Source organism: Hemiscyllium ocellatum, chromosome 24 (genome assembly GCF_020745735.1).
Source record: "Hemiscyllium ocellatum isolate sHemOce1 chromosome 24, sHemOce1.pat.X.cur, whole genome shotgun sequence".
Taxonomy (NCBI): domain Eukaryota; kingdom Metazoa; phylum Chordata; class Chondrichthyes; order Orectolobiformes; family Hemiscylliidae; genus Hemiscyllium; species Hemiscyllium ocellatum.
The window spans coordinates 25493977-25509717 of NC_083424.1; the positions used below are offsets into that span (position 1 = coordinate 25493977).

At 39.9% G+C, this 15741-nt stretch overlaps 1 protein-coding gene across 2 annotated transcripts in view; it reads right to left on the minus strand.

Annotated features, from left to right (window-relative positions):
- Positions 1–1512: 1512 nt before the first annotated feature.
- LOC132827109 (rasGAP-activating-like protein 1) overlaps positions 1513–15741 on the minus strand; it is a 267843-nt gene continuing 253614 nt past the window's right edge. Inside the window, exons 19-22 of one of the 2 annotated variants that reach the window (XM_060843598.1) lie at positions 13503–13638; positions 11599–11719; positions 6963–7042; positions 1513–5881 (exon numbers count right to left, since the gene is read on the minus strand). In XM_060843598.1, the coding sequence (XP_060699581.1) occupies positions 5736–5881; positions 6963–7042; positions 11599–11719; positions 13503–13638 (483 nt within the window). In that variant the 3' untranslated portion in view covers positions 1513–5735. Of the gene's footprint in view, positions 5885–6962; positions 7043–11598; positions 11720–13502; positions 13639–15741 lie in introns of both variants that reach the window. The other variant, XM_060843597.1, reaches the window with a different exon arrangement.

Here is a 15741-nt window from a genome sequence, read left to right on the forward strand (position 1 = left end):
GCAATTCATACTAATACTGTAGATTTCTTTCAGGAAGTAACATTTTGGGACAAATATATATATTTAGAGGCTTGATGTGCACTTGCAATGCCAAGGAATACAAGGCTATGGGCCAAGTACTGGAAACTGAGACTAGAATAGATAGGTGCTTGTTTCTGACTGGTGCAGACTCGATGGGCTAAAGGGCCCTTTTCTGTGCAATAGACCTCAATGAGATGTGGTAAATGTAGTAATCTTCAAAAGTGATTTTGTGCCTACAGTTCAAAAACCTCTGTCCCTGGGTTTTTTAAAATCACCTCAAGTTTTCACTTTTGTAGAATAATTGTGGAGATTAATTGCTGGGATAACTCAACAATTCCACTGTTTCAGTATCATCCCATGACTAAGTGCACTATTAGGGCTTAGTTAGTAGTATTCTCACCCTAAAATCAGAATATTTAAAGAACAAGTCCCAACCCAGAACCTGAGCATAAAATCAAAGCTGACATTCCAGTGTGGTACTGAGGGAATGCTGCATTCTTACAGGTGCCATCTTCTGGATGAGATTTTAAACTGAAGCAATATTTGTCCATTCTTGGTGACTATACTAATTCTGATGGACATATTTTGAGGAAGAGCAGAGGAGCTCTCCCTGCTATCTTGGCCAATATTTATCCTCAATAAACACCACAAAAATAGATTATCTGGTCAATGTAACACCGTGAATCATAGGAACTATTAGATTACTTACAGTGTGGAAACAGGCCCTTCGGCCCAACAAGTCCACACCGACCCGCCGAAGCGCAACCCACCCATACCCCTACATTTACCCCTTACGTAACACTACGGGCAATTTAGCATTGCCAATTCACCTGACCCGCACACTGTGGGAGGAAACCGGAGCACCCGGAGGAAACCCACGCAGACACGGGGAGAACATGCAAACTCCACACAGTCAGTCGCCTGAGTCGGGAATTGAACCCAGGTCTCAGGCGCTGTGAGGCAGCAGTGCTAACCACTGTGCCACCGTGCTGCCCGTGGTGCCCACGGTGCAAATTGGCTCCTGCATTTCTGTTATAGTGATAGTGATTGTGCATCAAAGGATTTAATTGACTGTACAATGCGTTGGTGGATGTAAAATTATATAAAGGTAAGTCTTGGGAGTCTTGTGACACAATGGTATGTTCCCTACCTCTAGGCCAGATGGCCTGAGTTCAAGTTCCGTCTATTCTGGAGACGTGATATTAAATCTCTGCACAGGTTAATGAGACAATAACCATAAGTGTGGTCTGTCATTAATTTGTCACAAGACTCATGGAGGACATTTGGTCTTTTTTTGTCCAGCCATTCCTTTGTCCCTTGGTAGGTGCAGACGGTATGGCAGAGATGCTGTATGTGTACTCCAGCATGAGAATAAAATGCATGGTCAGAACAAAGAGTTTTTTTTTAGTGTGTTTAATAATTTTTATTTCTGTTTTTTGGATATTCACGATAAAATTTAAGAAGAGCACATTCATGTACATATAATAGATATTTAATGCTGTGCAAAATACATAAAGTTCCACAGCCTAATTTCTGACAAAGGTCATCACATTAAAGGCAAATACCTATCCATCACACATTTAATTTGAAAATTCTCAGCAAAAAGCACAGTAGATGCTTTTAGAAAACTGGGAAATAAATACAAATCTGGCAAATATCACTTGGCTATGTATCATTCTATCTGGATCACTTATTGGCACTGACTCACGTTCAGCAACAAAAGACCACTTTATAGAATTAGAACAAATCATTATACATTCACAGGCAGCAAATATCAATGCCCACTATACAACAGTTGCATTTTAAAAAATAAAATCACTTAAAAATGTTGTTCAGATATACTTACAATGGCAAGTTTAAGGCAGCGCTGATACATGGGCCACTCCACCACCTCAGATAACATGTATATACATATAAACATAATTCTCACCTACACAGTCACAGTATCATTGTCAGATGTGATAAAATACGTAAATCACAATTACTCTGCAATTAGAGGTACCTTAGACATCATGCACCAATGTTTGTTGCAATACCATACTGTGCACTGCACATTGAATATAAAACTGGACACACTCACGATTGTGAAATCTTGGAATTTAAATCACTTCATCTCAGCATTTGACTGCATTATACAACTAGAAGCCAAAACAACATCGGAATCAATACAATAAAGGCTTTGGTGCAAAGCTGATTGTAGTAAAATGGCAGTGTTGAACTTTGGAGCTTCTTTCTATATCAAACACAGTATAGTCCCCCAGCTGTGCACTGCTACACATTCCCCACCACCCTCCAACAATGGCACTACATTTACAGAAGGTTTTTAAGTCTGCGAGTCATGTAAGCATTGCTACATTACGATACAGAACATCTACTGGTGAATGATGGCCATCAGGAAGCAACTCGAAGGCTTTGCAGCTCTGAATTCAAGGGAACTACTGAAGAAAGGCAAGACTCACTGAAAACTATATTCCAAAACAGCAAAGCCTCTTGCCTGTATCAGCTCCACACATTTTCTGTCTGTAAAAAGACTATGGCCTTTTGGTGCAAGTTAATGTATGTGTGGTTTGTTGGCTGGGACATGGTAAACAAAGCAATGTTTACGGGTCTGCCTGTGCTTCAGATTCCAATATCCTGGACCACATGAACAAAACATGCTGAAAAGAGATTATTAGACAAAATCTTCCAGAATGGAATAGGCAATAATCCCCTGATATTTTGAGGTGTGTGGCGTGTTTATTCTGATATGCACAGTACCGTTAATGCTTGTTGCATAATCACACAATATCCTAGAGAGGGCAGCTTGTGAGCAACCTGTGTTAGGAGCAACTTATCTTCATTCACAACTCTCCCCCTGCCTGAGATGGTGACCCTCCGGTTAAACCACTACCAGTTGTCTCTCTCGGTGAGGGAACAGCCCTACAGTCTGGTAAGACTATGTCAAGATGATCTTTACCTTCGCACTGGCATACATTGTATGGAGGCATGGCAGGGGAGGGGGTGGAAATCCTTGATAGAAGGTAACAGGAAAGGTTACGGAAAAGAAAAATGTTTTAAAAATAGGAGTGGAGGCTGGAGTTCAATAAGTGAAAAATTAAATCTCATTTTGTCCTGAAAGAGTGACAAATTTCCTCAATTTCTACCTTTGTCAAAGAAAAACATACTTTCCCAGAGATTTATTCATTTTGCCCTGGAAGGTGTTCAATGTACAATTCCACTGACGTTACATAATTTATAAGTTTCTATTTCATGATGTTACTCTTTTGCAGTCTAATAATCTAGTGTTGCCATTGAATGGTTTTGAGCCCAGAATGGTGCAAACACTCTTTTAGTGGTGTTCTGAATTAACAGCTTTCTTTAAATGTCTTCCTCCTGTTGGCAGCAGTGCTGGACTTACAGCACGACAGAGGGTACAACATAGAAATTTACATTAATTTGAAGCTGCAAATGCAGACAATTCAAAGTAAATCAAACACCCAGGAACATTTGATTCACACTGCCAACAAGCCCGCAATAAGATACAATCAGAGTGGCATTTTGCCATGAGTCTTGCTAAACATGACCAAACAAAAATAGATGATACGGTCCTGGCTGTGCAGAGAGTTAGTGAGGGTGAGGGGATATGGGCAATTTAAGGGTAGGGGTTTTCCAATAATTCTTACTGTTGTTTTCCAACTTGAACAATCCAAATCATTTATCCATGAAACCGGTGGAGGCGGTCTGAATGAGGTACTCAAAATCATGAGGGCTCTGGACAGATAGATGGGTGAAATGATTGAGAGCAAGAAGGCACAGATTTTAAGTAATTGACAAAATATGTAAAAGAGATGAGAAGATAGACATTTTGACTCAGTGAGTGATTAAAGCCTGGAATGCATTGCCTGAGAGTGTGACAATGGCAAGTTCAACTAATGCAGTCAACAGGAGTTAGACTGTCAATTGAAAAGGAAGTGTTGGGAGGGGTGCTGTTATCAAAATGCAGGGATGCAGGGAAATGGCATTGGTTGAAATGGTCATTCAAAGAGCTAGTGCGGACATGATGGACCAAAAGGCCTCCTTCTACGCTATTGTAAATCTGCGACACTGATGCAGGATACAACTGATTACATCTCCTATCCTGTGTAAGACATCACCTAATGTTACTTAATCCTAGTGGATCAAAAAATATACCAGAAAGAAATGCCATAAAGAAAGGATTTAGCTAAGGTGCAAACCTCCATGACACGGCAAACAATAAATTTCAAAATCTGACTGAAATGCCCTGTGTTCCTGCAAAGGCTGAAGCAAAAAACATTTTGCTCTTTGGAAGTACTGAATATTAATGTACAAAACTACTACTTGGTCTTAGCAACTTTAACGAATAAATTTTGTTTTAGAAATTTTAATGGCATTTCAATGGTTAGGTGTAATAAATACTGGGACAACACATCCACCCTAGGACAAGCCAAACAGAGACATGCACGAGAATTCCTAGAAGCATGGCATTCTCAGCTTAGCGAGCAAACCTACATCCAAATTTTGTGCTTCATGGCTTGCTTTGAAGATCATGTCACCAAATGTTCATATCTCACAGATTAGGTCATGCGTATCTCCTTTGCATTTTGAAGCTCAACCTGAGCTACAAATCTCAAAGCTCCCTAACACAAAACTTAAAAGGTTCCAGTACATTTCACGTGTACCACCTTTCCTAACATCTTAGCGGAATGTGTAAGTTCACTGAGAAACTGCAGAAGCTATTGAAATGTACATTAAAGATACAGACCTAACCTCTTTAACGAAGAACACACCTCGAGCACGTTTGAAACTGGCCAGCCCAGCATATCTGATGAAATAGTAATCAGCTCCAAAAATCCCTGGCCTCTGAACGACATGTTGCAGAGAGTGTACTATTACCAATTGGATTTTCATCGTGAAGCAGTACAACAATTTGATTAATTTAACAGACTGTCAGGAAAGTAGATACGTTGAAAGATCAATTGAAAACATAAGTGCCCCTTACAATATAATATAGCAATTCACTTCATCGTATTTGTCAATGTCCTAAGTCCCTTAACTGCACTTAATCCAGCAAGACATCCTCCTGCCACACAAAAAGAGATTTACAAAACAAAAATACTGCCACAATTAGCTGTGATTTCTGAACCAGCTTTGAGCAATCCAGTGGTACTTTGACAAGTTGACATGCATGTCTATGGCGCAGAGCTGCCCCACAGATGCTGGGTTCTCAACATCTGGTTGGGATGTATGGTTTCAGACATTTATTGTTTTTGGTTTCCTGTGGTACAATTACAAACCTGGAGACAATGCATGGAACTGAAACATCTCCAAAGAACAGACAGGAAAATGTTCAGAATGTAGCCACGGCCTTTGCATAAATGGGTGCCTGCGCTCAGCTGCCTTACATTAGCAGTGGATGAAATCCCATCCTCAGTCTTAAACAGCAACAAGTAAGCAGCTTTCCCCCACTGTTGCTCGGATTTGATAACAATCCCTTTCTCTTTAATGTTTTATCTGTAGTAACAATGCAGCTTGTAAAGGAATGGCTGACCCATTCCCCAGCTCTCAGTATCAGTCCCATCAGCAGGTTTGCATTTCAGTTGGTTGACAGTTGTGTTGTTTTATTCACTTGTGTTAAATCCACTGTACATCTGGACTGGTATGTGGCACACTGCACAAACTGTGATTTTTTTTCAGCTGTCTTGTCTCAGTACGACTCAGGGAGCCACCATCTCATTGGCTTGCACCACTTTCTCTCTCTGTTCAAATGCCTGATGAGCACGTTCAAGCTCTTGCACGACATCCAGCAGCCTGGCAGCTGCTGACATCCTTCGATCATGAAAGGAGCGCCTCTTGTCAGCTCCTGCTGCATACAATAGATTGTGAAAGGTGAGGCACGATATCACTGCAATGTAATTCAGCCTAATCAAAAAAAAATTGCACAATCCTTCAATGTAACACTTGGATCATGACAAATTAACACCGACAACAGTGATGAGCAGTACAAGTGTCAGCCATTGTCAAATAATGACAACTTTGAGGTTTAAACCATGGAAACTTTAAAGATTTGATGCTTCCAGCCTGAAGTATGACCAGATTGAGAGCATCCTCTCCATTTCTATTTGTTTGACTGTGTGAATTTTAAACCTGGAAACGTTTGTCATTGAGATTGATATTGCATATTCTCTTTTGGAAACCTTCCTTTAGAAACATTCCAATAGATCTTTTAAAAAAAATGTGCCTGGTGATTCTGTAAGCGGCTCAAAGAAAACCTGGATGATTTTACGATGCCAGAACAATCCTCCTGCTGTGTTTCCCATTGTTTATGTTCACAACCTTTTCCCATCGGCCTCCAGGCCCAAGGATGGCGCACCTTGACCTGTGCCATAGACCTGAGGACAGTCAATAGTCATAAAATCGGAAACAAAATCAGAAATTGCTGGGAAAACTCAGCAGGTCAGGCAGCATCTGTGGAGAGCAGGCAGAGTTAATGTTCTGAAGAAGAGTCACTGGATCCAAAACGTTACTGACACTGAAACCTTAATTCTGCTCTCTCACTCTACAGGTGTTGCCTGACCTGTTGAGCTTCTCCATCAATTTCTGATTTTGTTTCTGATTTTCAACATCTGCAGCTCTTTGGTTTTTTGAACAGTTATAAAACGTTATTTGGGTTTATAATATTTCTGAAACCCTGAGTAGACTTAGCTTTGAGTACAACATAATTTTGTAGACTTGTGGCATTGTATTTCATCCTCTGATATTAATGCCTCAAAGACATTTTTAACAACATTTTTTTAAACAAGGACAGTACTCAGACTCTGTTATTGGTACAAGATTTGCTAGGTATAATAAAAGTAGTACTTTACTAGTTCGAGAGAAAGTACTGGCTCATTGAATAAGTAGTTAATTTCAACCTATAAGAGTTAATGCTAAAAGGCAACTACCTTCCTCAATCTCAACGCCATGCATTCTTCCTTCCTGGTCCATCACAGTTTCTGCATCTAAAGATTCAAGGTACTTCTTTCTAAAAAGAGAAAACAGAAGGCAAATTTCTTACAGTTGGAGCTCTTTCACTTTGATTTTGTTTGAAATCATTTCCAAGAAGTACTATTGTTATTACAATTCACAATTAAGAATTTCTGCTGCTCTCAGTTCATTTTTGTTTATTTTTCTTTTTGTTCAGTCACAGAAATCGTTGCCTTGCTTGGTCATTTCAGAATGTAGTTAGGAATGAGGATTGTTGTGGGTATGGAGTCATGGTTGGGCCAGACCCCAGGTAAAGCATATAGATTCCCATCCCTAAAGACCATTAGTGAACTAATGTTTTTTCATAACTCTCCAACATTGACCAGTCATTTCAACTCCTCTCCCCACTCCCCCAATGACATGTCCATCCTGGGTCTTCTCCACCACCTAGACAAGGTCACCCACAAACTGGTGGAAGAATACCTCACCTTCCGCCCTGGGAGCCTACAATCACATGGCCTCAACATTGAATTCACCAGTTTCCCACCACCCCATCCCAGATCCAACCCTCTGACTCAGCTTCCCCCTCTTGAAATTCCTACTTGTCCATCGTCCTTCCCACCTATCCACTCCACAACTCCCACCGACCTATCACAATCACCTCCAACCTTCACCCACCTATCGCCACTACCATTCGCCTAGCCCCACACCCAGCCCCCCAATTTATTTTGCAGCCCCCTCCCTCCTCCACATTCCTGATGAAGGGTTACGCCCAAAACATTAACTCTCTTGCTCCTTGGATGCTGCCTGCTGTGCCTTTTCTAGCGCCACACTTTATTAACTCTGACAGACCAGCATCTGCAGTCCTCATTATCTCCTAGTAGTTTGATGGTCACAATTACTAAGAATAGTTTTTCTTTGTTCCTGATTTTTATTTAATCAACTAAATTTAAATTTAGAACTTAACTCACATCTCTGGATCATTATTCTGGGCCTGTGTATCACTAGGTTAGCAACATAAGCACTAACTTACAACACTGCACCACTATATAACCGGCATTTTACAGATGCAACAGCCCAATTTTAACCTATTCAAAATCCACAAAGTCGTATGGAATTTGTCTCAAAATCCTCATATTATGATGCAAGTCAAGTTTGTACTCATTAGCAAGAAAGGGGAATGCAGCCACTTATAACTTTGTCATAATAATTTCATGTCCAAACAATGCATTTCCAACATGACTAATATTTTGATGCACAATGATGCATCTCATTGGTATGCCAAGCACACATTACAATTCTCTTTTTTAATGAAGACAGTGTATTGATGCGTTTAAATAATCTAAATTACCATCATGAGTTCTTCACTGGACAATTCCATTCTTGTTTTTTTTAATTAATAGTCTGTAATTAGATTAGATTAGATTACTTACAGTGTGGAAACAGGCCCTTCGGTCCAACAAGTCCACACTGACCCGTCAAAGCGCAACCCACCCATTCCCCTACATTTACCCCTTTACCTAACACTACAGGTAATTGCTAATAGGGCACGGCTTTACCCTTTATTATTTTGGTCCTGATTACCGTTTATTGACCACGGGTATATTGGAAATAAAAGAGAGGAAATTCAGAGATGATAACAATGAATATTCAAAGATTACTTTAAAAATGTTAGATAATTTAAACGGGAAGCCACTTTGAATTGTCCCTCTGTATGGGATGATTGGTAATGTACTGACCTCTAGTGGTGTAATCTATGGTTTCAGTCTTCTTGAGTATTTTTAGCCTGAGGAATCTCCTGAGTCACAAGCTTGATTGATCAACTGATCTTGTTGCGAATTGCTTCCTGTGTTCACTGATTCAAACAATGTGACCATATCAACAGAAATAAACCTCTTAATTACAACAGGAACTTTGTTTCTCCTGTCACTTGTAAATAATGAAACATAATCTAATATTGTCCGGGGCATTCTTCCAGTTGACTTTAATAAAAACAAGAATACTGATGTATTGTGATGAGAAGAATCGTTCTTGCTGAGGGTTTATTTTGTCATAGCTACTGCTGGTGCTCTGGGAGGGTAGATAAGCACTGGGAAATCATGCACAAGCCCATAGTAGACCATATGCATAATTGTAAGTGCCCCATAAAGTTGATCAAAGGTTTGACTGTAGATAGGCAACTGTCATTAAAATAAGCAAGTCAATGGTAGTATAATATACAGTATATAACACATAGACACACACATTCACTCTTCTATCCATCAAACTGGAAATAGACTCTTCACCTGCATAAAGAATATTAAAAATAAATTCCCATTAAGAATAATAGGAAAGAATATAGAGGATTAAAATGCTCTTGTTGTTTAAAGAGAGACTTGGGATGTATGAGTTCTGGGATTTAATACTGCAATTTCTGTGGTGATTTGTGACACAAGAAGTTTCATTTCACAACCGCTTTATTTTTTAATGATTGAGACAAAGATTTTAGCTGAAATCTGTTAGTTACATCACCTGCAATTTACAGTATGCAGACCCCTCTTGGCTTATTTCAATTACAACAAAGAAATGTTGGTTGATGCTACACAAGGCAGACTGTCTTCGTACACAATGAGCACAAGATCTGAGCATGTTCCCTCCTTACAATGTAGAATGGTCAGTGGCTATCACAGACACAGTCCAAAAGTTTTGTGGCACAGGTTCTATGGCAAAATCAACATTATGAGCCAATCTATGCTGGAGGGAGGTATCAGTGATATCTGTGTTGTACACTGAATACCTTCAAGCTTCTTTTAATGCTGACTGAGAATCAGCATGTGAGCAGGATCAATAAGGTTCAGGGTTTCATTAACAATATGGCTGTTTAGGCTTTTACACACCATGGGTTTACTTTCACAAAGCACACCCCACAGATGTGCAGGTTATTCTTGATCATCAAACAGATCATGCCAGTGGAAGCTCAATTCCCAGCAGTCAAAGTTATTCAAAAAAAAGGTCTCTTCCTTGGAGTGCAGCTACAATAAGGAGCATGGAGCCACTACGCTCAACATTGAGCTGTACATTAGATGTTTGGAGAGACCTGGGGGCTGCTGAGTGAAGAGTTTGCTCCTGTAAATGTCCAACTATTACATCTTATTGAAGGGAGCCAGCCACTCATTTCTCTGCCCTGCCCCAGTTCATATCCCAACCTCCAAGCACATGTTGTAAGAACAGAAAAGCTGATCCACCATCTTCTCAGGCAACTATTGGGTCTTGCCACTGCTTCTAAGCAACCTGCTCAGAGACATAATTACACACTTTTGGAAGAAATGGGGCTTGAACCAGGGGCTGCTGGATCCGACATTGTCACTGCACCACAGCAGCCCTCCATTGTTACCCATACCCTGACTATATCATTTTAAAAACCAACAAACAACAAACGTGGCCCTCCACTCCAAGAGGGTCTTGAAGCATTCAAAGAATAGGGAGTGTTAACTGAATGCCTAGTTAGATGGAATAAAGTACATAAAGAAAACAGCTTTTATAGTGTCACACATACTTGATCCACCTGCTTCTTGCAGCCGTCCATTGCCATTTACTCCCTCATTTAATGCAAAGCTGTTACTGTAAATTAAATTTCCCTGGAAACCACGCTAGTTTTTTTTTCCTAGACTCTACTGCAAATCATTCTGACCATGGGAACAACATTATGAGAAATCAGTATGCACTTCAAGGACCTGTACCACTTGGCTGCTGAAACTACTGGACATGTCACAGCTTGATATGGCAACCACTCCGACTAAGACTGATGTGAATGCAGCCCAGTCCATCCCAAAAACAAGCCTTTCTTCTATTGACTCCATCTACATTTCCCACTGCCTCAGGAAAGCAGCCAACATCCCATTGGGCAGCATGGTAATTGACTGGTTAGCACTGCTGCCACACAGCAACTGGGACCTGATTTTGATTCCACCCTCAGGTGGACTGTCTGTGTGGAGTACATTTTCTCTATATCTGCCTTGATTTTCTCCAGGTGCTCTATTTCCTCCCACAGTCCAAAGATATGTACGTTAGGTGGATTGACCATGCTAAATTGCCCCATTGAGTCCAAGGATGTGAATGCTAGGTGGATTAGCCATGGGCAATGCAGGGTTACAGGGAGAGGGGTAGAGGCATGAGTATAGGTGGGATGCTCTTCGAAGGGTTGGTGTTAACTCAATGGTCGCGTGGCCTGCTTCCACACAGTACATTTTCTATGAGCATAATCAAATATCCCTCCCACCCTGCTTACGATCTCTTCTACCCTCTTCCATTGGGCAGAAGATACAAAATTTTGAAGACATGTACCAACAGATTTAAGAACAGCTTCTTCCTCGCTGTTATCAGACTTATGAACAGACTTCTTCAATAATCAAGTTGATCCTTCTCGGCACCTTCTCTGTAGCTGTCACACTATATTCTGCATTCTGTTCTATTACCCTGAGGTACTTAGGTATAAGTTGTCTGGTTAGCAGGCAAATCAATTCTTCTGACTGTATCTCGGTACATGTGACAATAATAAATCAAGTCAAATCCACTTCTCTATGATAGAGCATTCAGATGACATTCGTACGTTATACTGCAACTTGAGTTACTCACTTCAGCTTTTCTCTGCCTTGTAAGAGCTGCTTATAAACAGTCTGTGTCTCAACATCTGGGTCAAGGGGATCACTCCAGTCACCGAGAGTTACAGCAGAATGTGTGCGGCTGCATCCCCGAACTGTTCAACAAAGGGAAAGCCAGCCATAAGCAAGGATTATCAAACGTTGCAGTCATTGTGTCTACACTATGATCTATTTAGTTATTTATTCAACCTGGTCAGACATATCTCTGGAGTAGGTGGGGCCTGAATGCAAGCCTCCTGTCTCAGAGGTAGGGATTCTACCACTTTACCACAAAAGCCTGCACTACAATATGTTTATATATTTTGTGCAGTCAGAAATAGTATTACACATTTCTGGAACAGTTAGGAAATGAACACAGGCCGCCTGGCTTATTTCTGTGGTGGGAAATTGGAGCTGCTGTTTCTTGTTAAGAAGCATGCTAACGTGTTTAGTCCAGATGCTTTATTTGTTGGAATGTCATCAAAAGCCATGATAGGGTTTGGAGAATGCTATGGTTGTTTCTAAATGAGATTAAGAAAATCCTGCCTTGTTGCAGTTCCAGACTGGAACAGTCTAATTGTTGCGTGGTGTCTCCAAGGTTGAGCAGGTGACTGAATACTGGAATTTTCATGCAATTGATTAAACAAACCCAATGTCTACAGCCTCTTAAAGAGAAACAGTGTTCTGGGAGCTTGGGGTCCAAACACTGTCCTTTTGAAATAGTGATTTAATTATAAAGTCTGAAGGATGGCACATCAGCAATTTTCAAAAATTAAATGATGTTCTGAATGAAAGTCACCAACATGAAATGTTAACTGAAGGAAGAAGTTAAAATGTTTACCAATACTGTTTAACCTACTGACTATTTGATTCACTGTAAAAGATCAAGGAAATATGGAAGCAAAAGCGTTCAACACATAATTAAATAATTGTATAAATTTCCTCACGCTTTTTTGCCTTCTGTCTAAAGATTTGAGTGGTCACTCATCCAAAGTCCACTAAATTTTGGAAACCTTTCACCAGGTTATGAGAGGACTGCAGAAGATACTCAGCAAGTCAAACAGCATGTGTGAGGAGACACATGGTTTGCAGATGACATCCCCTGTGTTATTGAAAGCTGGGAGAATTATTGAGAAATCCAGGGGATCTGTCCTGATCATATTTGCTATTTGATGTGCATTGGGTGTTCAAGCATTAAGCACAGGACATTGTCCAATGTTGACTACACCTTCATTCTGGTGTTAGAAATAAGTTGCACATGCATTTAGATGGTATTATTGTTCTAAAGTGTTGTTTGTTCAAAACTGTGAAGTCTTTATTCTCTTACTGGGTCTCATGAATCTCAAATTCTGTCTACTTAAAAAATTAATATTGCTGTTCCTTGTCCAGATTGTAACACAAAATTGGCTGTCTGGTTGAGATTGTTACAAGATTCGGTGATCTTATACGAAATCATAACATAAAGTTGGCAGTCTGATTTGGGATCTTGGTGGGACAGAACTTAAGTTTGAAGTTGATTTTTAAATTTAACCCACTGTAAAGAAACAGAGCATAATATATAATGCAAATGAATCACTAAACATTTTAATATGATCAGTTTTGCAAGCTACATAAGAAATATTTATTTATCAAGGTATTTATCGATGAAAAATGCAGCAGTAAGCAATGGTAGTATGTTTTCAGACAGGGAAAATTCAGCATTCTGGTCACACAGTCATTGAGTGTGAAAAGAAGTTAAAAATAGGAACTTTTTTCATAAGAATGTGTTCAACTGTGTAATGACGTCAACAAAAAAAACTTGCCAGTGGTAAACATTGACTTCTAAATTGACTTTTAATGTCAATGCTCAGTTTTAATAGGGTGGGTGTGGGAGGAGAGGGGATTCGTTTGCTAACATACCAGTCCTGTCAGTGTGCAGGCAACAAGTCCACCGGTTGCTCCTGTAGGAACCTGGATGAAAGGACGGAAGCATGCGTTCATTACAGATACTGGCTTTCCTGATCGCCGAAAGCCACTGATTCAGTTCATTCACGTTCTGGAAGAGATAGGGCAATATGTCAGTGCTGATTGTTAAAACCCTTAATATCACCAGGTTTAGCCGTAACAGATCAATATGAGAGTAATGGAGCTGTTAAACAACAAACCCAGTTTTTAACAGGACATTCATATTTCTTGACAAACCCAATAAAACCTTCGATAATCCTATTATGCCTCTTTATCCTCATATTTTTAACGTAGGGGCACCATCCAGAAATATGAGCTACCGTCTCTGAACTGTCATTACACCTTCTACAACTCTTAATATTAAATGGTCTTCCATATGACAATGATGCCCTAGTAGGATATAAATTGGTCTTAAGCAAAAGGGCATTTATCACTTTTTGAAGATTTCATATTCTGCGTTCTTTGCAGCCAGCTGTTTGAGATATTGTCGTTATTAAAATAGTGAATCCCTGCACCTTGACAGGGCAGGGCCATCCATTTCCACATCTCTACGGCCCTCCATTCAGCGTAATTTACACTCGCGTATTCATCTGTTTCATCTCCACTGTTTTCTGCGACAACATCCGTATCCCCCGATCCTCGATACAAATTAGGATTCCAGATGTCTTCCATCCTCTTTAATTTACTCCATTTGCGCATTCTCTCCGCGACGCTACTTCCTTCGAACTGAAAAGATGCATGCAGCACCCTATCCTCCGATTTTTGTAATGTCCCATATTTCCGCAAAATGGAGATCGGAATGAACATTGACAGCCGATTCAAAGCCAGACCACCGTCACGGGACCTTGCATATAAAATGCCATCCGTAATCGCTTGAGGAAGGTGTAAAAACTCTTTAACGGCGCTCTTAATCATACTATCTAGTTTATTTAAATAATTTAAGGAAACCTCCGATAAAACCAAGTAATAAAAAAGTCTAGGAATAAAAAATATTTTTAAAAGTTCCAATTTTTGAAATGGTTTTAAAAGAGAGCCCCTTAAATTCCCCAACCATACTTCTAATTGGCTTTCCCAGTCTGTAATGCTAATCCCTAACCAAGGGTCAATTTTAGCCCCTAAATATTTGTCTGTACTACCGGGTTCTATATATTGAATAATCCCTTCACTAAAATTCCAATTAGGCCTATTATTAAATATAAAAGTCTTGTTTTTATAGGTAAAATAAAATCCTTTCGTCTTTTTAATATTGATCTCCAGCCCTGTATTTTTACAAAATCTATCTACTATCTTTAAGTTAAATTCCATCCCTTCATACGATTGGCTAATCAAGGCAATGTCATCCGCGAAAGCCAATGTCGCACAATGACATCTATTTCCCTCGTCTCCTAGAAATAATCCTTTTTGCTTTTCTTCTAAGGTACAGATCAAAGGATCCATAACAATATTAAATAAAATCGGTGATAACGCATCACCCTGTTTCACCCCCCGCAAAATAGGAATATTCTCAGTTTTACTATTAAAACCTTCAATGTGGGTAAAATTTCTATCATACAGATCCTTGATTAATTGTATAAATATCACTGGAAGCTGGAGTCTTCTCAAAGCAGCAACTATTAGTTTGTGCCTGACGGTGTCAAACGCCTTGGCTAAGTCTATAAAGACTACAGCCAAGTCCCTCCTATTTCTTTTTGCTCCCTTAATAATATTTTCTAAAATCTTAATGTTTTCCTCACAACCCGAGACACCGGTCATAAAACCTTTTTGTCGGCTATTCAAACTAATAACCTTATTTAACCTACTGGCCATAATTTTAGTAAAGATCCTGAGCAAGATTGGCCCGATTGTAATTGGCCTCCAATTATTAATATCTCTTAACTCCTCCTCGTTGCTCACCTTCGGTATAAGCACAGTTCTACTAATCTTAAGCTGGTCAGGGATTTTGCCTGTCCTTACCCAAATAGAATATAGTCTAGGCAGTACCTGGTTGTCCTTATTAAAAACCTTAATAATATCACCCATTGTCAGCCCATCTGGCCCCGCAGCGGTTTTTGAGTCCATCGCCTTAATGGCATGATCGACCTCATCCACCGCTACGGCGCCAGTCAGGGCAGCAAACTGGGACTCTCCCTCCTGCTTCCTATATTTGGCAAACCCTCTAAGGTTGCTCCTTACATTCTCATTTGATAACCTCAAC